The sequence below is a fragment of the Anastrepha ludens genome, chromosome 3, assembly GCF_028408465.1.
Source record: "Anastrepha ludens isolate Willacy chromosome 3, idAnaLude1.1, whole genome shotgun sequence".
In the NCBI taxonomy this organism is placed as follows: domain Eukaryota; kingdom Metazoa; phylum Arthropoda; class Insecta; order Diptera; family Tephritidae; genus Anastrepha; species Anastrepha ludens.
In genome coordinates this window covers 5,402,626-5,425,798 of record NC_071499.1, presented here as the reverse complement: position 1 = coordinate 5,425,798, position 23,173 = coordinate 5,402,626, and the positions used below count along the sequence as shown (strand labels likewise).

The window sequence follows — 23,173 nt, the reverse complement described above, 5'->3', positions numbered from 1 at the left end:
CCGAATATTTTCAAGTGCCGTACCCAAGTAGTAAACAAACAATAACTTTTCCTAAATCCAGTATTTTTATTCATAAAAAACCAAAAAATCTATATAAGTTTCAATCGCATTAATATCAGCTCATAACGTACACAGTCACTCAATCACTCCTTATTTGATACGTATACGATTTTTTTTTCGGCCGCCGTAGCCGAATGGGTTGGTGCGTGATTACCATTCGGAATTCACCGAGAGGTCGTTAGTTCGAATCTCGGTGAAGGCAAAATTAATAAAAACATTTTTCTAATAGCGGTCGCCCCTCGGCAGGCAATGGCAAACCTCCAAGTGTATTTCTGCCATGAAAAAGCTCCTCATAAAAATATCTGCCGTTCGGAGTCGGCTTGAAACTGTAGGTCCCTCCATTTGTGGAACAACATCAAGACGCACACCACAAATAGGAGGAGGAGCTCGGCCAAACACCTAACAGAAGTGTACGCGCCAATTATTTATTTTTTTTTTTATTCTATATTTCACAATACAGGAGTGTGCAGATATTTTATATATTTTATTTTATTTCATTTCTCAACATAAAATAAAAATATTTCAGAAGACGAATCCGAGGTTCGGTCGTTCTCTTCTTATTTATAATGAATTATCTTATTGTTGTTGTTGTTGTAACAGCATACAAATTCCTGTTCAAATAACTGATTTCAGCAAAATCTAACTATTCCAGTTAAAATATTCGCCCAGTTATTTTCCATCTATATATTTCGATAGGTCAATCCCTAAACAGAGGCTGGCACTAAGGTGCGAAGCTTCTGGGCAACAAGTTCGATGGCAAATAGCCCACGATCGGGGCGCAGCCGGACATCGAGAACAAATGAAAATTATGATAGAGAAACGGCGTCAAGCAGTGCGTAATAGAGCGGATATCAGGGACTTCCAACAAAAAGCGCTAAGCACAAGCCTAACAATTTCCTAAACATTTCTGAGAGATAATGTGGGAGCGATTTCGTGTGGTAAACACCCTCTTTTAGGGTGATAATGCCAATTTTAATTCAAATGTGCGCCAGCACTTTGTAATATGCATACATAGTTTGTAAGAAATAAAGAGTGACAAGATAGCAATAACAGTTTTTCCAATAGTTATTTTTCAGCAGCTGTGCAAAAAATTCTGGCTGAACTCTCGCAACACGAGGGCTCGACACCTAGGTGGTGCGACCCTAAATAGGACCCATTACACTAGGCATTAGAAGCCTTCAATTTTAAGCTTGCGGTCAGGCACAGCAGACTACATGCATCACAGGTCAAAGTGTATTATGGCCCAACAATAATAACAAATTACGTGTATAAGGAAATGCCGCTCGAAGTTGTGAACGAGAGAAAAATTTGAGGACTGATTCAACTCATGGCGAGTGTTCATTTTTTGGCTGCACTCCTCGATTATTTTATCTGGAGCTACGTAAAGTTTTTAGTTTATGCTAACCAGTCAATCACTGTGAGCTCATTTTTGAGCTCGAGACTAACATTCGAGACGTTATTGCCGGTTATATTGAACCGAGTTATTAAAAATTGGACTAACCGCTTGAAGACTGCCAAGAGATCTGGAAGGGCCATTTAAACGATGTGTTCCATATATTGTTTGGGGAAAAGGAAATCCATTATTTTTACGGTAGAAGTCTGTAGTGATCGATATTTCGTAAAGTATCAAACAATTTAAGCTTTATGCTTCCGTTCAGGGATTTTTGATGTTAAAGAAAATGTCGATAATACCGATAAAATCATAGAAATAATCCAAGTTGACCAGCGAGTTAGTAGTCATAGCATCGCTCAGGAGCTAAAAATTAACCATAAAACAGTTTTGAACCATTTTTGCAAAAATTATACACAAAAATAATGGAATTCTTCTTCTCCAAACTAATATAATGGCATGAATGTAGCTTCAATATAAAGTCACAATCATTTAGATATCCCACACCGTTGTTGTTCTTTACTTATTACTTATCTGATCACTCTTTATAACTCTTAGTTGAAAACAGAAATATGGTTGACATTTTGCAGAAGAAACTGACTGGGAATGAGGAACATCGTGTTTAAATTTAAATGCGAGCGCATGTCTGTAAATCAATAAATTTACTAACTAAAAAAGCTTTTTTTGGACTATTAATGATTCTTAGATGAAACTCACCTTTTTGTGGCTGTGGTTGTGTTTTTGTTCCCATTATGAATGCACTCGCCTGTAGGAGTGCCTAATCCAAATTAAAGTTGTATACTTAAGCGCAGACTCAATAGATATAACGCGCTTTAAAAGTTTGTATAAATATATTTTAGTCGTAAAAATAAGTGCACTTTTTCGTCAGAACAATTGTTGCCGTTGTCAATAAATATAAACTTGTAAGCTACCGTTACTTTTTCAAGCGTTACTATTTTTATCTTAAATATTAATTTAGCACTTTTATTATTCTAGTAAAATATATATAACTTTTTTTTTTAATTAATTGCAGGTAGAATGTTTCCTTTGTTTTTGTTGTAATTAACGAATGCCATTTTTGTTTGTGACTAACAGTGTAACTAATCAATCTTTCCCGGTGGTCTGGACTTGAACGGTGGTGCTCTTCTGCGTTTTCGTATGATCGGTGGAGCCCCAAGTTGCGGCCACACGAAGTGGATATCCATGTGATTGGCTAAAGGACGAACGCCGTCTGAAAATGAAGTGAGAATGGAAAAAACGATGAGGCTCGAATCAATAATGAAACCAAAGGGAACTAAGCAAACTGAGTACAATTGTTTTAAAGTTATACTAAATATAATTATAATATATATTGGTACGCAATGTATGTATGTATGTATGTATGTACAATGAATTTAATTATTAATAAGTTGTGAGAATTTCATGCCTCTCCTCGGTGATGATGAGATTAAACACTTGGCATGCGGCGAGGGCATGTGACTCAAATTGGTGTTGGGTAGGGAAAAATATGAAAAAAACCAACTGTAGCAGCTGCCCTGCCACAAAAGTAATTTCATATGCAAGTGGAGCTTGAAAAATTGTGGAAAATGAAAATATGTACTAATAAAAATTTAAATAGCAAATAGCTTACAGTGAGTCAAAAAAGTGTTGGCACACTAGAAAAATCAAAGTTCTCAGTGCTAAAACTTTTCTTCTAATGAAAGTATATAACGCGCTTTAAAAGTTTGTATAAATATATTTTAGTCGTAAAAATAAGTGCACTTTTTCGTCAGAACAATTGTTGCCGTTGTCAATAAATATAAACAAGCTCAATCTTGAAAGGTAAAATAAGGCACAAATTCACAACAAAAAAGTATTGGCACATTATTTATGTTAGCTTATGCTTTTGGCGTTGTAACGGTAAACTCCCGTTATTTTCACTCTTGCTTTTTACTTATTCGTACGTTTTAGGAATTGCATACGGTCGTAATCACTTTTGATCGCGATTTCAACGGACATAGACCAAAATGGGCCGTGGTGCTGAAATTCCCCTAGAACTACGTCAATTAATGATAAAACTGTATTTAGAAAAAAAAAATCCTATCGCGAATTGGCAAACTTGTCGATAAATCATGGTCCAGCGTTCGAAGCACCGTTATGCATTATTGTAATACTGGCAAAATAGCTCCGAAGAGCAGATCTGGTCGCCCAAAAAATTAACCGAACGACAGAAGCGAATTGTGGTGTCCACGGTGGCACAAAATCCAAAAACTTCGGCTGTCAAATTGTGCGAGACCCTGCAAAATTCATTTGAAATCAATTTCAACCCCCAAACTGTTCGGAATACCCTATATAAGGATGGGTGTCGTGGCCGAGTTCCTCGAGGCAAACTCTTCATTTCGAAGGTAAATAAGAAAAAGAGGCTAGAATTAGCTAAAGAGCATTTAAGCCCGACCCTTTTTGAAACACCACTAAATTCAGTGATGAATCAAAATTCAATTTATTTGGGTCAGATGGAGCACAAAAGATTTGGCGACAGCCAAATAAAGAGCATCAATAGAACAATCTGCTCAAAACAGTTAAACACGATGAGAGTAATATGATGGTTTGGGGGTGTTTCGCGGCATCTGGTGTCGGAAAGCTCGTGTTCATAGATGAGACAAGTCCAAGTGTCGAAAAACTGGGCCTTAATGGGACAACCTGATAATGACCCAAAACATTCGTCTTGTGCAGGAGTGGCCTCCTATTTGTGGCGTGCGCCTTGATGTTGTTCCACAAAGGGAGGGACCTACAGTTTCAAGCCGACTCCGAACGGCAGATATTTTTTATGAGGAGCTTTTTCATGGCAGAAATACACTCGGAGGTTTCCCATTGCCTGCCGAGGTGCGACCGCTATTAGAAAAAACTTTTTCTTAATTTTTTGATCTTTCACCGAGATTCGAACCGACGTTCACTCTCTGAATTCCGAATGGTAGTCACGCACCAACACATTCAGCCACATCGTTTGCAGGCCGTTATTCAGTCTAAAGGAGGACCCATAAAGTATTAGCGTGTTACAGCTGCAATGGAGCAAGCTGATTACGCTACCTGTGCCAATACTTTTTTGATGTGAATTTGTGCCTTATTTTACCTTTCAAGGTTGAGCTTGTAAGCCTAAGTCGAAATTAATTTTTTTTTTTGTTCAGATACGTAATAAATAAATACATTTAGAAAATACCGTTTTCTATTTTTTTATACTTTCATTAGAAGAAAAGTTATAGCACTGAGAACTTTGATTTTTCGAGTGTGCCAATACTTTTTAGACTCACTGTAGGTAGGTAGGCAGGTAGCAAGAGTGCCAAGAAAGGAAGTGCCATACATTGAGTTGTTCCAACCCTGACAGTAATAAAACCAAAAAATACTAGAATTTTTCAATTCTTCAAAGGAAGAAGTCACGCAAAATCTGAAGATACATTGTGCTCTTCGAAAAATAGAATGTTTGTTCAGAATTTTTTGAATTAGAAATCCTACTCAATGCATTGTTAACAACTTTTACTCAATCTGCATAATGCAATAAACATTTGTTTATGGGGAATGCATAATTTAACAACTTTGATTCAATTAAACTTAATTTATTTCACATTTGCATTTTTGACTACACCTCGGCGTTGTGTTGTAAGCAAATTTCCCGCCGGAAATCATTCAATAAATATTACACATTGAACATTTAGAACATCTATTTATAAAGGGTTTTCCAATAGGGGTGTTGCGAATGTGTTCGAATGGAAAAGAGTTAAATTGAAACAAAAAATTATGAGGGAATTAGGGGCAAATACCTAAAATTCCAAAACATTCATTTTAGAGTCTTAGGTAAATAGGTAGAAGTGGCAGCCGGTCTCTAAACCAATTCACTTAGACAATTGACTCTTCCTCCTCCTCATTCTTGCAGTTTCTGCAATAGTCGAAATGGGATACGTTCAATCTTTGAGCATGTCGACCTAGGATACAGTGGCCTATGTTCAAAACAAATAACATAGAGACGTTTTTCCATGGCCGATTAAGTAGCGGCTTTGAGCGCCTTGCGATAATTTTTAAAGCTTGGTGCCCATCCAGCTCCACAAATATTCATCCTTCATTAGGTTTGAGTCTCATGGTTATCTCTTGCGGAGGTGACCTGAATTGACCATCAAGACGCAGTGCACTTTGCTAAGCCTTATAAGAATAATAAAGGGTGATCAGATTGGAGGTACTTTTTTCAACAGGGTTTTTTCCGACAGATCACGAGTGACTACTGTGAGGCCCATTGTTTGCTAATGACTACGTCAATAGCAGAATTGCCGTATTTTAGCTGAAGAACAACCCAAAGCCATTCAAGAACAGCCATTAAGTCCATTGAAAACAACCGTTTGGTGCGGCCTATGGGCTGGAGAAATCATCGGCTGATATTTCTTCAAAGACGAGGCTCGCTCTAATGTAACAGTGAATGTTAACCATGATAAACGACTTTTTGATGCCGGAAATCGAAGTCCGTGATCTCCACAACATTTGTTTCCAAGAAGACGGCGCTACTTGCCATAAAGCCCGTGAAACAATGGATTTACTGCGTCGTCGTCTCGGTGAGCAGTTTGTGTCTCGGACCGGACCAGTGGATTGGCCACCGAGATCGTGTGATATCACACCTTTGGACTTCTATTTGTGGGGGTATGTAAAGTCCTAATGCTTTTTGGATAAACCAGCTTGGATAGAGGCATGGCAAGCCAAAATTACTAAAGTTATTCCCGAGATACCTACCAAAGTCCTCCAGCGAGTTATTCAAAATTGGTCTTTATGAATGGCCGAATTACGGTGCAATTGCGACCTGCATTTGAAAGAGATTATCTTTAAAAAACAAATGTCATGAATGGTTCTACACAAAAATAATAAAGATTGCCAATCAATGAGAATTTTCGTTGTTTTATTTCAATTGAAAATCCGATGCCTCTGAATTTTCACCCTTTACTTTATCTCAAAATTTAATGAATTGTTCATTGAAACTAAAATAAAAGTGTAAAAGGCGAACAGCTGCTCTCTACTCATGCATTAACTTTTCGATCATAGCGTGTGGTTTTTCCGATACTCAGCTCTGAGCTGCAGTAATCTTGTTTATTAACGTATCCATCCATTAGCTTCACAGTCATTACCAGACCGTAGCTTCCGCATCTGCATTCCTCCGTTTAACTCAATCATTAGTCAGCTCCTTCCAATTGGCCCTAAGATCATTTACGACAGAATCCATCCACCTCTTTCGCGGTCTTTCTCTCATTCTTTTCCCCACCGGTGTTCTGCGATACGCTATGCTCCTAGCTCTATTTTTGTTATTTTGCTAATATGGCCCACCCATCCTATTCGTTGACTCTTTATCATTCAGGGAGGGCAATCTCCTGTAAGGGCAGCCACAAAATTCGAAACCTGAGCTTTTGTTAACCTTAGAAGATCCATCGAACGCTTCCGATCTACACGTGGCCAGAAATATTGCACAACCTTACACGTTTGTGTACTTGCCCAGCGCTCGCTGAGTTGACGTGGCCCACCTATCCAGGAGCAGCCCGCAAGTAGTCAACGGGATCTCAATCCTCTCATTTCGCAGGGAACCTACCTTACAGGTCCCCTACTCTAGCCAGCTCATCCGCCTCGCAGTTTCCTACAATGTCGCTATGACCAGGAAGCCAGATGAGCCTTATGTAAAAAAATTCGGAAGCGATCGAAGGTGAAGTCAGCCCCTCCCCAACCAGCTTCGAGTGGACCATCATCGAGCGCAGGACACTGATTGCCGCTTGACTGGTGGAGTAGATATTTACTTCCGTGGCAGTTATTACACAAGCGAGTAGCCAAAAAAAAACTAAAAGTAGTAAGTATTAGCAGTCTTCGGCATGGCATTAGAGCGTGCTTAATTCCCAGCAATTGATTTCAACGGCCTAATTTAGCGCTACTTAGCTATGCTTCCCATATTAGTTCTGGCTTTCACTTTGCGTTAGTTTTGAGGTGGTTCTTGTTGGATACACGCAATTAAACTTATTTATTTATTATTAAAAAAAATTTTGTCACGGTTTTTTTGAGTGCACATTAGCCACCGATTGTCACACTGTGTAATCGTTTTGCAACAATTTATTGCGGTTACCGCCAAAGTCATTTGGCTTTATGCGTGACAACCATTCGGTTGGTTCCTGGTTATATGCCCCCTATGGATTCGAAAAACACTAAGCGATGAAAAAACAAAGCTTTCCTTAATGGCAGCCCGTGTTGTCAAACAGCTAAAAAAGATTTATGCGTCAAATATATAAAATATTTGCATATACACCTGTGTTCACAATATTAGCAGCACACGACATATTGAAAAGTTTTAATTATTTATTTACTTAACTGAAAGGAGTCCGATTTCGCTGTAGAACTTTGTAAGAATAATTAAATTTCACTAAAAAAATTGACAGCGTGCGAAAATTCGTAATTTCGCAAAATTGTTTATATATCCGTTAGTTATAATGGGAAATAAATTTTTTCGTTAAAACAACTTTTGAGTGTTTCGCACTCATTCGCTTAATTTCTCAGACCCGAAATCATCATAAGAATTTCGCTGTCGATTGACTCGTCTTTTCCTATTAAGTGACAGAGGTACTCTTCAGGCAGAGTCATTTATGTTATCTTTAATCTCATTAATGGCGAAATTGCCTCCTCTAGAAAGAAGCCAGTTTAATGTTCCTTCCAGAAATTTTCGCCGTTTTAAGATTTTTTTGGCGTTGACTTTAGTAGAACATTTTATAGTGCTAATGGCCCTTAGGCGCCGCAACATTAAGTTCGGTTCATTCCACAGCGCCAGTAAGCTGCTACAATAACATCAACAACAACATATTGCTAATGCGCCACTCGTTAAAACGTTGACTGAATTTAATTATCTCTCAAACTTTTTGGATTTGGACCTTTCTGGGGCCAAACAGGTATTTCAATGCAAGTAAAAAGTTACTTTCTATTTAAAAAATCAAAATAATACTTTGTAAATATTTGTTATTTTAGTTTCATAATTATTAATTTTGTTAAAATTCAATTTTAACTTAGATTTAGTGGTTTCTCATATTGATAATTTAGTTGTACTAGACTTTTTAATCTTAAATATTCTAAAATATTTGTATTGTCGTTTTGAATTAATCTCTTAAATGTCTGTTCTGAATTTTGTTAGGCATTAATGAATAAATAAAAAAATTAACAAATAAAAAAGATAATTGATAGATTTGAATTGTCTGTCTCGTTGCAAGGACACCAGCGCACTTTCGTTCTGACCGTTCAATTCTAAATAACGCTGCTGTTAGGGGAGGCATTGAAGATGAAAATGCAACTGGAAATGACCTCGCGCGGATACGTTAACAAAGGTTTTTTGAACTATTCTTGCTGGTACAGAAATTGACTATATTTGACATGCAAGATTGCACATAGCCAACGAAGCAATGAATTTATGCAAACGACATTCCCGGGAAGAGACATTTTATGATATTCCAAGCAATTCAACCAACAAGATCGCTGGATTTAAGGCCCTAAAACTATTTTCTGTGTTTGTGTAAATAAAGGCAGCTGCCGCAGCCGAATGGATTGGCGCGTGATTACTATTCCGTAGTGTACCACAGGTTAGCGGTCGCCCAGGTAATGGAAAACCTTCAAGTTTATTTCTGCCATTGAAAAATCTCTCAATAAAGGATGCAAGCGTCAATTATATAAAAATATAATGCTGATTGAGCGGCCGCCGTAGCCGAATGGGTTGGTGCGTGACTACCATTCGGAATTCACCGAGAGAACGTCGGTTCGAATCTCGGAGAAACACCAAAATTAAGAAAAACATTATTTTTTCACACATTTTTCTAATAGCGGTCGCACCTCGGCAGGCAATGGGAAACCTCCGAGTGTATTTCTGCCATGGAAAAGCTCCTCATAAAAATATTTGCCGTTCGGAGTCGGCTTGAAACTGTAGGTCCCTCCATTTGTGGAACAACATCAAGACGCACACCACAAATAGGAGGAGGAGCTCGGCCAAACACACAAAAAGGGTGTACGCGCCAATTATATATATATATATTATATAATGCTGATTGGGATCAACCTTGCAAAATATGAGGTAGTTGCAGCACGGATTTGAGAAATTAAAACTTGTTTGTTAAGAATTTTGGCGTAACAAATTTAATTCCAACTAGCATGACATCACGATATAGGTGTGTATGTATGCACACTTACGTTTACATTTATGAAACTTTGTTGTACGTCTTAAACCTCGCCTATTTCGCCCGTTTTAAATACCAACCGACCTTGAACAAAGAGTAATACGAGTCTGTGTCCTAAGTTTCAATGGAATGTATTAATATGACTGGAGTAATCGGGCGCAGGGATGGACATGGTAAATTTACTTTTCTCCTCATTCTTAACATTTTGGTATATGAATGAAAAATACTGTTCAATGGATGTGTACTATAAACATTGTAATCCCCGGAAACGATACACAATCAGTGCAGCAGTGACATTTCATGTGGATAACCCAACTGAAACGCTCGTGCGCACGCACACACGCACATCGGCCTCGTAAAGGAATTGAAGAACGAAAGTTTATTTGTCGATTAAATGCGACGCATACGAGTACGTAACGGTGGAGGAGTCTTAAGCGAGCCACAAACACGCTTTAGTCTCGTGCTCCAACAAAATCAGTGCGTTCTCTTTGACTTTTTATATTAGATGGCGCAGTAAGTTACACTAAGTCCATGTGAAATAAAAACAAAATGAAACGATTTAATACGCAATAACTTACACCAGCAACAGTCCATCCGAAGCAATCCTAAGCCAAACGTACTCATTACGAGTAATGCCTATTGTACACGAAATTTTAGGTTTTGTGGTAAATGTATGTATGTATGTGTGCACACATTAATGGCAAAATGCGTGTTTAATGCTCATGAGTAATTATCCCTGTGAGATTATCAGAGAAAAAGAGAATTATTTTGTCATTTACAAAATTATTTCTGAAATAAAGCGAAATATGTGCAATGTATTTGTTACATAAAATACTTCACATTACCTCAACTAATATTATTTTCAAGAGTGACCTTTACCTAAATTGTAATAATGAAAACAAAAACCTTCAACAAAACATACTTTTTCATTGGACATATTGGCATACAACCTTGATCAAAAAGTTCCCGTAACTGTATTACGAAAACTTAAAATACAAATTTAGTATTCCCCATCAACTGCAATGCACTTATGCCAGCGTGTGATCCAAATCTCGAAACATTTTCGTATAGTCATCAGAGCCGTCTACGATTCTTTCATTACTTCCTTTCGGTTATAAAAACGCTTTCTCCGTTCTCCGTAGTGTTTTTTAATCGATTAAACAGAAATAAATCGCAGTGAGCAAAATGAGGTGAAATTGAAATTGAAATTTGAAAAGTTCGAGCCAAGGAGCACCAGGAGATTTGGTGGCTCCTAAAACACTCAGGCTAAAAAGCCCATTGTATTTAAATCTCTGGAAAGAGGGTAGATAGTCAAGGAGGGAAGGAGAAAAGTAGCAGAGAAAGAGATAGGAAAGATTAGAGACAGAGATAGAGATAATTCGTCCTGTGAGAATTTTCAAGATTCTTTGGCAAATCTGTAAATATACTCCAGTTTTAGAGAAAGAATATTACTCATTCTTACGACATCGGTACCCAAAACTCGTAGCCGTGCTCTAACAAAGGCAGGGCACTCACAGAGAAAGTGCTCAGTGTCCTATAATAATACCGACCATCAACCGAACGTCTTTCCTTCTAAGTTTTAGTAGAAAGTTTGACAGTTTTCTGTTCGGACTTTTCACAAAATACTTTGCAGTTCTGCAGCGTTCTAGACCTACATAATCGCTGATCCAAGTCATGATTTCTACGGAACTGATTCCGATTATTGGCTCTGGCCCTTGTGGGGGAGCTGCTAATCCACGGTTGGCCAATTCATCTTTAATTTCGTTTCCTTGATCACCGGAGTGTCCTGCAACCAATATAAGTACAAACCTGTTTCATCTTGCGACAGAATTAAGTTTCTTCTTACATTCTTGAACAATCTTTGAGGTTTGCTTCGCGTTCTCCAGGGCCTTCAGTGCAGCCTGACTGTCACTGAAATTTCCAATCTGTATTCCGCTCCATCTCCTCTCGATTATCCATTCGGCTTCTTTCAGGATAGCAAAAACTTCCGTTTGGAAAACAGTTGCCACTTCCCCCATAGCATAGTGATACTTATTACTATCGTTTAAGTACCATCCGGCTCTAGACCCTATTTCATTCTTGGACCCATCGGTAAAGAAAATATCCGTCAATCCTCCCTGCATGAAGTTTGTTTGAGGTGAATTCGATGGCTATTGGATGATATTCGTTTCGTTCGAAACAGTTTCCCAACATTTCTAAGTTTTTCCCACAATTGAAGCCATTGTTAACGCAAAGTTTAATACAAACTCGTTGCAAAATCAAATCCATTTTTAAAATCGAAAACACGTACAGAGCTAGATTTACTCAAGACTCCGTAACTCTTACAAATGTCCAGTAATCGCATTCAAATCTTGGTAGGATTATTACACACCGTCCCCTGGTAGTTGTTCCGCTCCAAGCAGCAAGAAGGCGTTGTTTCTAAGAAACGAGAGGTGGGCATTCCCACTACTTAGGACTGGTAGCGGCAGGCTAATCACCTACCCTGCCAGAAATCAAAATAGATTAACGAAACCAACGCAGGACTGGGTCTTGTTGAGGCTCTATGCTCCCGAGAGGAGTGAATAAGGGGAAAAAAATCTCGGCATCGAGCTCATGGTCTGTCACACAGCCGAATTATTTATAACAGTAAAAATACTAATCGATATTCCAAACGAATTGGTGTCCGCACCCATTCGATTTACAATTCATTAACTTTAAATTGAAAAAGTATACCTTTGCTGGTACTAGTAGATATTTTTACTTGCGGCGGAAATAATCATCCTTAATACAGTGAGCTAATGAATAAAATATTTACATATAATTACATACAAATCTAAAAAATTATAATATGAAATGTAAAGTTTTTAATTGTAATACAAAACAATGATAAAACTGCTATTAGCCACCTTGGAAGTGAGAGGTGTTTAAACAAAAGCAATCTGTATACAGTCAATAAATACATATACATACACACATATACTCCTATTTTAGGCATTTTTAATCAACACACAAATAAACTTATGAATTTCACGCAAACTTTCCTAAGTTATAGCATTCGTTGGGCACACCAAAGCAGATACTTGAGAGGGCAATAGAACTATAGTCTCCAAATGATGGCTGAACAGCCTTGTATTGTAATTAAAAATACAAAAATCGTGCTAACTATTCGTGTGTTATTTACTGCAATTAATAGCTTTCATTAATCCGATAGTTGCTGGTTGTTAGCATACTTATGCAATCATAAATATCAGCATATAAGCTCATACTCGTATACATGCAGGTGATACAAAGTACATAGACAATGGTGCATACGTACACACGTACAAGTACACGGAACTTTAATTTTATTAGAAAGCTAATTTATTTTTATAATGACAGTCAACCACCTCCCTATCAGCTAATTATTATCACTTTTCTAAATAAAGCCCCTTTCTATTGATCTTATTGTTATCCTCATTAAAGCATTATAAAAGTGACGTGCTAGACCGGTTTTCGGGACCGCATATCGCCTCTTACGGTCTGAGGATTTGAAAACTTTTTGGTAAAGCTTAGTAAAGATTCACTTATTAACAGAAAACAGTTTCGGTTGCCGTTGCTAGTTTCCCTAGATATTTCACCCTCATTCCATCGATATTTCTCTACTAGCAAGGAGAATTTCACACAGAAATGTCGTATGTTCGTTGCTGAGCTCATCAGTAATATGAGACAAATCACTTTTCGCTTGGCTTCTCCGATCGAGTCATAGAGAGCGAGCAGCACGAATATGACGTCGAATTCACTGAAAGATCACTTCACGGCGAACTTTCGTTTCGGTGGCCATGCTAATAAAGAAATTTGTGACATTTTTTGTGTGGATATTGGCGAAGTCGCTTACAAGATTGCCTTGGTTTTCGATTAGGGTATTACCAGCAGTTTTGGTGATGCTAACTAAACAGCAAACAACTAACGGCAAAATTGGCCCTCAGGTTAAGATAATCTTCTCACTTAGCCACTAAAAGAAAGATACACGCAAAAATATTTGGCGATTCGCCTTCATACCCCATACAACAGACTTTTGTAAGTTAACAGAACTTCACTTCAATACATCCTCTTCCACCACTTTCCCAACGAGAGAAGAATGGGACAATGGGGTAATGGACAATAGAAGTGGAGTCAGTATCTAAGTATACTGATGGCTCCAAGCTCAATAAACTCATAGACGTAGGCTTTCACTCGGAGGAGATGAGTGCCAGTCTTTCCTTCCAGTTAGCGGATCATTGACGCGTATTTCAAGCTGAAATTATGGCAATTAATAGTTGTTGCTGTTGGTTTTAAAGAAAAGTGCCCTCACCACAAGAAATATGTAAATATATACTCAGATAGCCAATCGACTCTGAAATCACTACAATCACCTAATATTGCCTCGAAGACAATAAAAGATTGTATCGACATTTTGACAGAACTAACTCAATACTTTACAATAAATCTGCACTGGGTACCGGGGCACGGAGATGAAGCAGCGAGATTGGGTACCTCATTACCATATTTTTAAAAGTATAAAATATTCCGAAGAACCAAATTATGTAGGTATTTTGTGTGAGTATTTGGATCAGCCCACATTTTTCTTTTCCATAGCGCTTTCTATGGTGCGTACGACTCTGAGTATTTGATCGGGTGTTGAATGATTTTTTCTGAAACCAAATTGGTGAATGGGAATCAGACGCTTATTTTCAATGACTGGCTGTAGACGTTTTAAAAGTTTTTTTTTTTTAAAAAGCTACGACATTAGTGGTAACGGAGAAACTATTTTGGCACAGTGGAGACAGAAAAATAAATTCGTGGAAAATTGAGTTCGCAAGAGGCGCAAAATATTCAGGTGTTTATTGTTAATTACATTTATTGTTTTTAAAACACCAGTTCTTCTAATAAAGCTTTCTTGGCAGGATTTTTTATAGCAACTTGTACATTGTGACAAAAAAATTATAACATCGTAAGACAAAACTCACTTTTGATTTCGAGTTTCCGAATATTTAAAAAAGAGAAACTTTCAAAGCGACAACGTCCAATAAAAACATCTTAAATTGAATTATGGATATGAATTTCGAAGGCATTGCAAAAAATAATTGTTTGCTTCTTTGTTCCGCTTTATCTATGATAAATAAACGCACTGACTCAAAATTGTAGTTTACCCCTAGTTTTTTTCTTTTTTTTTTTTTGGATCGCTGCTCATAATGAACTTTTCAGTTTTTCATTTTTATTAAAGCGATTTTTTATTTAAAATACATGTAATTTATTTTTTGCGTTTTCTCGTTTCATAGAAACACCTACGAGTATTTGCGATGACCTTTTTCGCAGAAACAAAATAACTGCCAAACCAAAATAGACAGCAAACATTAGGTGCGTGCGAATGGACGGCTAGACAGACTAAGGCTAAATATGCGTACTCAACTGGTAATTGTTAACCCTAAAGCAAATGAATAGAGCACATGTGCGTTGGTGTGTGTGAGCGAGTGCGTGCACTAAACCCCAACCCACCTTGAACTTTTCTACGGAGCGGCATTGCCGAGCCTCTGCGTATGAAATTAAAAATTACAAGTAATTACGCACACACAGACCGCGACAAACGATAGCACCTCAACATTTTGGCCAGCTTCGACTATTTTTGTTTTGTGTTAATGCTCATAATTTTTTGTGTGAAAGTATAGCTTCGGCCATAGCTGAATGGGTTGATGTATGACTACCATTCGGTAGTGCCCGGGCTCGAAACCCATTGTGGGCATGAAATAGCAAATAATACAAAAAATGTTTCCAAAAGCTTTCGCCCCTCGGCTGGAAATGGCAAACCTCCGGGTGCATTTCTGCCATGAAAAAGGCCTTCATAAAAAGCCAACTGCCGTTCGAAGCCGGTGCAAAATTGTAGGTCCTTCCATTTCTGGAAAAACACCCAGCCGCACACCACAAATAGAAGGAGAAGTTAGCTCAAATACCTAACTATAAATCCAAATCGCAAACTTTATGGAGATATTAAAAAAATTCCACAAAGTTTTCAACACAATTTACGGTTTTTAATTGGAAGTTCTAGAAAAAATTATTGAAGGATAAAATGCGCAATAGCTTGAATAAAAGAAAATAACGAAAATCCACTAAAAAATATTTCAAATATTTCGTAAATATGATCACCCTAAACGAGTAGTAGACAAGTACTATAATAGAAGCAGATAAAATACGATAGCAAAACTTGTCTCATATTTACCCATGAGCTTTAAGAGTCCGCAAAGTTACGAACTTTTATTTAAAGATAATAAAAAAAAACGATTTTCGCTACGCGGTCATCCAATAATCTTCGTACTCCAATAAAGCTCAACTATATTTTTTACAAATAACTGCAGCAGCAAAGTTGCTGTGTCTGACTGTAAAGTGTTTGATTTATGCACAAAAACTTGATGCCAGTATACATATGTATGTAGGTGCTTGTATTAGTTTGTATGGATGTGCGTATGTGCACATATGTTTGCTGGATACACACATCCGATTTGCTTAATGAGTTTGATTCATAAATGACGCCGCTGTGCTTTTGCATATGTATGTGTGTATGTATGTATATGAATCATGGGTTTTCCACACTAGCAACTATAACAATATGTTTGCATGCATGCATGTGTGCATATAAGATTATACACTTGTTTTTGCAATTAATTGTGCATTTAAATTTTTTCTGAATAGTTTCAAAAAAGTGCAGCACAAGAAAGACCTGAAGTGATTCAGGCAATTGATTCGGCAGTACATTTTTTTTTTTTTTGCAAATAACTCAAATTGCCGTCATTGCAAAAATTTCAGAGTATGTAACATAGTTAGTGTTTATACATAATTTTGGGCATATACAGTCGAATCCAATTTTCTACCACATTTCGCCATAACCGAAATAGAATTAATCAAGTGTACATGTCGACGCTTAACAAACTCATGCCGTTCATACTGACTACGCCCCTGTTGGTGTTGTTGTAAGAGCATTAACATTCCCCATAAAAACTTGTGGAATACTACTGGATTGTATTGTCGTTCAATGGAAGGGGAATGTGGCTACTGTTCGACTTCAATAATTATAAACAAAGTTATTCTCAGTGAGGGTTCTAGGATCGGTAGAGTTTCTCAAAAACTAGAAAATTAACGTTTTGTGAATGGTTGATGTGGTATTTATTTAGTTTTCCCCACTTTCAAGTTTCGATCTCTTTCGCGATGCTAAACATTTTAGTATCGCCACCGTTATGCATGGTAGAAAAGTTGTAAAGCCGAATGCGCAGGGCATATATGTATGTATGTGTGTATGTATATACATATATTTTAATAACGATTGATGACATTTGTTTGTTTAGTCAAGTGTAGGCTTCATATGAATCATACAATTTCCTGTAGTGCGTACAGAATATCAATATTCAAATTTCACTCTGCGCGACAAATATTTCTGAAATAGTATAGAATATTCGATATTTGAATCTTTTCCATAGTAAATATGAATTTTGAGCGGCGCCATTACTTATAAATTTAGATAATCGATCTCTCCTCAATGGGATTTTAGCAAACTAAAATTTTTCATCAATTATTAATCCAACTGGAAATATGTACTCGTATGTCATTCGGCAAGCCAGAAGTTACCTCTACACTTTTCCAATATGTTTTACGAATTTAATGAGACGAAATAATTGACAAAAATTATTAGCTGACGAGATCCTCTTTTTCTTCTACTTGATTGCCGTAATTACCGCTTAAGCGATTTTGGCCGAATTTAACCCTCATCTGGGCACGCGGGTCTGGCCTTTTTTGTCCTGTTTAAGGATTCCTTTTAAAAGGTTATATCTATAAATCGATAGAAAATTAAATTTTAGACAGCTACCTTGAAGCTCAAGTCGTTAGCTATAATAGAAATAAGTTAAATTCGCATCCAAAGTCGGAAAACGCTGGCCTAGCGTCAGGTGCCTAAGGGAGTGTTAACAAAGCGCGCCAGTTGAACACGCCAAGTGAAGCCAAGTCCTTTTCCACCTGATCTTTCCAACGCAGATGAGGGCTTACTCTTCCTCGTTCCCTCGACAGTCGGTATCGCATCGAATACTTTCAGAGCCGAAGCATTTAGATCCATTCGGACGACGTGACCTAGCCAGCAGAGCCGCTGAATCTTTATTCACTGCACTATGTCTATGTCCAAGGAACACTCCAAGGAACGCCTCATTGCATGTTGTCGTCGTCCAAGCCTCTGCACCATACGACGGGCATAATGAGAGCCTTAAAAGTATTAGTTTTGTTTATCGAGAGAGGACTTTACTACCTACTTAGCCCAAAGTAGCACTTGTTGGCAAGAGAGATTCTCTGTTAGATTTCGAAGTTGTGGTTGTAGCAGCATAAACATTCCCCATACATACATATATGGGGAATGCTGCTGAAGTGACAGTCCTTGGTCGGATATAAGTCCGGGTCGTTCCGGTAACGTAGAACCGACTGTCGTGGGAACGACATTCAAGGTTGTCATTATTGTCGGTGTTAAAACAAGACTAAATAAACGAAGTCTCTTACAACTACAAAATCATAACTATCAACAGTGACGTGAGGGACGTGGGCGCCGGTACGCGAATGCGCCGACTCTTTTTTGATGACAGGAAGTACTTCGCCTTGTCCTCAGCGATAGCAAGAGCAAAATTTTCGCTATACAAAATTGTATGTTTTTTTATCTATACAGTTCAATTATCAATAAATATTCATTCACAAAGAGTGACCAAAAAAGATATCGCATTGGTATTCGGAAACAAGCGTGTATTGATTGTCAAATGGGTATTGTGTACCAACCCAGTTAAATGGAAGTGCCAAATTGATTAAAGTTGTCATTAAAGCAATCAAGAAAATTGATTTGAGTTTGGCATAGTGTCAAGTCGCCGTTGTTCCAATATCAACATGAAGAATTATATTCTGCCCTACTTTTCGTGCAATTCTTATATTACGAAAAAATTTCAAAGAAATTTGAGATTGGCTATGGAGTAATTGCATTTTCGAAAATAAAAATAAAAACCAAACATTTTTTTACAAATCAGTTAAAAAGAAAAAAGGTTCATTTGCGGACTATTAACAGCTTTATTTGATTAACGTGAACATATTAATGTAATGGATATGAATCTGAGCGGAAAATATTATAAAAAAAAATATTTTAGTATTTATGCAGGTGCATTTTATATATGGATCTATTGAACAGAATACAGTTTCCGATAACAAAACTTTCCACGCAAATGACACATTAGCCATTGAATGATAAATTCTTAAAAAAATATTAAGCTAATTTGCACACATTTGAAAATCCATTTAACAGTGAAGCAACGTTGACAAGTGGCGATAATAGCAGAAAGTGCAACTTAATTAGCCAAAGAAATCACTGCGGCAATAGCAGCGGATGGGGTTATTTTGCTCCTACATTGTGTATGTGGATGTTGAAGCGATCGCTTCCGTTGCATGCAATAGTCATACATATGTATACCATATACATACATACATACACACCCTGTGTCAAATGTACTTGTTGTAAGCTACCTCACAATTAGTATGAGTCGCAGACCCAACTAGCCAAGCAAATGCCTTTTTCCCATACAAGCAACTGGTATTTTTTGCATGGCGAGCTGTCAATTGTCAGATTTCAATCAGAAATATACCAGTCTTATCCCAGTTCAAAATAGACGAAAACATATTAGTCCAATTATGGACCAAAAGCACTAATTTGAGATTAAAAGGGGCGATTGAAAGATAAAACAATTTCATGAATAAACAATAAAAACCTTTTTATTAAGTAGTTAGCTAGTTTTATTCTCTATTTTAAAAAGATAATTAAATATAAGTTCCAGGTGGCACAAAATTAATCATCCAATTCTGTTTTTGAATCATTTTCTCACTGGATAAAAAAATAATTTTGAGTGTTGGGAATCTTTATTTGACCTAAACGCGCTCCGTTACTTATCTGTATGTATACCGCAGCTGTTTAGTTCACAAGTGTCAAACATGACTGACACTAGTTGCTAAAATTATAAGTTTTCCCTTAGGATGACTGATTTTGTGCCACCTTGCATAAACAACGCGAGAAAGGTAAAAGCGGCCAAAAACAGCCGACGAAAAATCAACAGAAGCCATTAATAAGTCGAATAAAACCCGATAGATGTACTGAATATATCTGACATATCTACAAATTATGGCATTTTTGGTCAAGTCCGCAATAAACGTACACACTAAATTTGAATTTTTATATGTTTGGTCTTTATGGATAGAATTTTCTCTGATTTTCATTAATTTTATTTTTTTGTAATAAAAATAAGTTGTTTTTGTTTTATAAATACTTATGTAACATTGGTTTCATTATTATTTTTTTCCGGGTTTTATGCGAAAATATTTGATGTACTTTCATCTTACACGATTTTTTAAAGTTGTGGAGTTGTTTTTAAAGCTATGAATATCGCCAAATTTACCATATGTCGCGTGTTTTCTTTTTTTAATGATTTGTTTGCACCGTTTTCTAAGGATCGTACCTACCTGCGTAAAAAGAGAGTTGGGTTTATATGTATAAATATATAATGGCTTACAAGATACCGAAATAAAAGGTTGAAGTAAATTGAAATGTCATGCCTATTTTATTTTATTTAAATAGTATTCTGGTATCTGCACAAATCTTGTATTTTTGGGACTAGTTCGATTTCAGTCAGGGAATTCTAGTTGCAAACTAGTACATATTTTTTCTGACTAATTTGGTGTTTCACATTTATGTATGTACATACCCGTACTTATGTAGCTATCGAACTTGTACAAAGGCGCTATTTATTCACATACGAACAATAGTGATATTCTGTACGCCGTGTTATATGAGCACAGATTGTGCATGTATGTGTGTATATTTACATATGCAATAGTTAAATTTCGAGCACGTGATTGCGTAAATATAAACACGTCACCAATCAGCTTGCCATTATTTCAACATTTACAAAAGCAACAAAGTACCGAAACTTCATGAAAGGAATATGAGAAGTAAATAAAACCGTTGGTGTGATCAGTCCCACTTGCCAATTGACATCATTCATCATAAATCAGTTATAGTGTTTTTTTTAGTCGAAAGAAATGCCACGTCATTATAAGGAAACATTACGAAGGTATAGCCATACCGCTTGGGAAAATGTTGTATATTTCATATGATAATAGAAAAAAGAAAAATTCAACACTTCCACAAATTGGATTTTTATTATAATAAAATATATGTATGTATGTATGAAGGATCTTTCAAAAGTGACGCCTAGTGACGGTTGAAAAGCGGAAAAATTACTATCCGTCAAGAAGAATGGCTATATCGACTCCATGAAATTTTTTGTTTTTGTAAAAAAGTACTTACACTTTACTCTGTTATCGATACTTGAAAATAAATCACTCACACTTCAATTCTGCTGTTTCACCTACTTGCATGAAAGCAATGTTTCGAAATATCATAAAATCAGACACTACATTTTTTTGCGTTCTTTTATTGCTAAATATATATTTGATGGATTATAATAGTTTGATTTATTCAACTTAATTTGGAAATAAAATTTAATCAAAACTGCAATACCATACATGGGTTTATATGCGGTAAAGGATTATGAAGAGCATATCGCAAAACTCCTGCCTTTTTTTTTTGGTTGAAATAATCATCCGACATTTTTCTAATAGCGGTCGCCCCTCGGCGGGCAATGGCAAACCTCCGAGTGTATTTCTGCCATGAAAAAGCTCCTCATAAAATTATCTGCCGTCCGGAGTCGGATTGAAACTGTAGGTCCCTCCATTTGTGGAACAACATCAAGACGCACACCACAAATAGGAGGAGGAGCTCGGTCAAACACCTAACTGAAGTGTACGCGCCAATTATTATTATTTTTTTTAATCATCCGAATGGGCCGACAATTCAAAGGTTGGTGGCAGACCAAAAACTGGACATTATGTTGGGGAGGTCTGCTACTGCTGCAGAGTATTGCTGAGCAGCCTTAAACATACATATGTATATAATTCGATATTCTCCATAATTAGGCATTCATGACTCGCTTGTTTGGCGGATTTGACCTGTAGAGTCCTCGTGGTGGACATTTTAATGATGTCATTTTTCAAATATTTATAATTGTTAAGAGCAGCATTTTGAATAATAAACCTGAAAGATCTAAATTTTTACCTGTTTTATCAACATCTAGGGCGTCTTTAGAAAGGGCGTCTATATTGAATATAATTTTTTACATCCTTGTTCACTCCGCTCGGGAGCAGAGAGTCTCGTCCATAGTACACGGTTTTGGGTCGTTGTTTTTGTGCCGTCCCATGTGATGTCGGCATCTACTAGTTCGCGCAACATCGACCTTCGCCAAGTGATCTTTGGCCGACTGCGGCCTCCACTGCCTTCCGGGTTCCAGTCGTCCAGTGCCACTCTCCTGATGCTATCTGGTGGTTTTCAAGGCGTGGGACCTATACATCGCCACCTTCTCCGGGCTTGCGAATTATTCGCCGCAGATATGGATAGCTTTATAATAACCAAACAAATTATTACGATAATTAATAATAACTTCAATGTAGCCTAAGGGGCCAATTGGAACAGAGGGAAGTTTCAGTGGTTTTAAATCCAATACAGAACCAGAACTGAAATGTTTCACTAGTTAACAGTCGTCAAGATTTATTATTGTATTACTAGCTATATGGCACTTGACTGTGGGCTTAATTGGACTATTACTAACATTATATTGTTGGCATATAATAAATTTATGTCTGCTTCCTCTCACACCGATTAACTGACTTTACGAAGAAAAGTTGTAGGCTAAGCGATGAGGGTAATAAGGTAACTGAGGTTAGGTTAGGTTGAGGTGGCTGAGTACGCACGTAGACATTCTAAAGTAACATTCCGTTATGATATTGCTAGACAAAGCCAAAGACAAAGGCAAATAACAAAGAGAAAATAAAATAAAGGAAAAAACTAATAAAAAAGTAAAATAAATTGTAAACGCTAACAAGGTAGAACCGCAAGAGTGTTAATGAAATAAAAATCAAGTATTCTGAAAATTAGCCACACGAAAGCAAAACAATTGAGAAGAATAACGCCTCATTTACAAGATTGGCGATCAACTGATGCCAAGAAGTACTCTGCCACTTTACGTTACTCGGCCTCGATTAGCAATGTCAAACCTTCGAGAGCATTGTGCCATGAGAATTTTCTTCTCGTTAAAATTATCTACAGTAGAGAGTCGGCATACAACTGTCGATCCTTCGAACAGCATCAAAACGCACATTATAAATTGAGAAAGGAGAAATTTTGTCCAATACCTAAAAAAGGATGTATAGTACGCGCAAATTTTCGAGTCATTCAAAGTTGGTGTTTACAGATGGCCGAATTATGGCGCAGTTGCGGCCTGCATTTGAAAGGAATTATCTTTAAAAAACAAATGTCATGAATGGTTCTACACAAAAATAATAAAGATTGCCCAATCAATTTGAATTTTCGTTGATTTATTTCAATTTGAAATCCCATACCTCTAAATTTATCACCCTT

The 23,173-nt window shown here is 37.0% G+C and overlaps 1 protein-coding gene across 1 annotated transcript in view; it reads right to left on the bottom strand.

Moving 5' to 3' along the window:
• Nucleotides 1–23,173, bottom strand: part of LOC128856892 (phospholipid-transporting ATPase ID) — a 112,230-nt gene that overhangs the window by 69,636 nt on the left and 19,421 nt on the right. Inside the window, exon 2 of the mRNA XM_054092321.1 lies at nucleotides 2,168–2,681. Within this exon, the coding sequence (XP_053948296.1) occupies nucleotides 2,168–2,201 (34 nt within the window). The 5' untranslated portion in view covers nucleotides 2,202–2,681. The remainder of the gene's footprint in view (nucleotides 1–2,167; nucleotides 2,682–23,173) is intronic.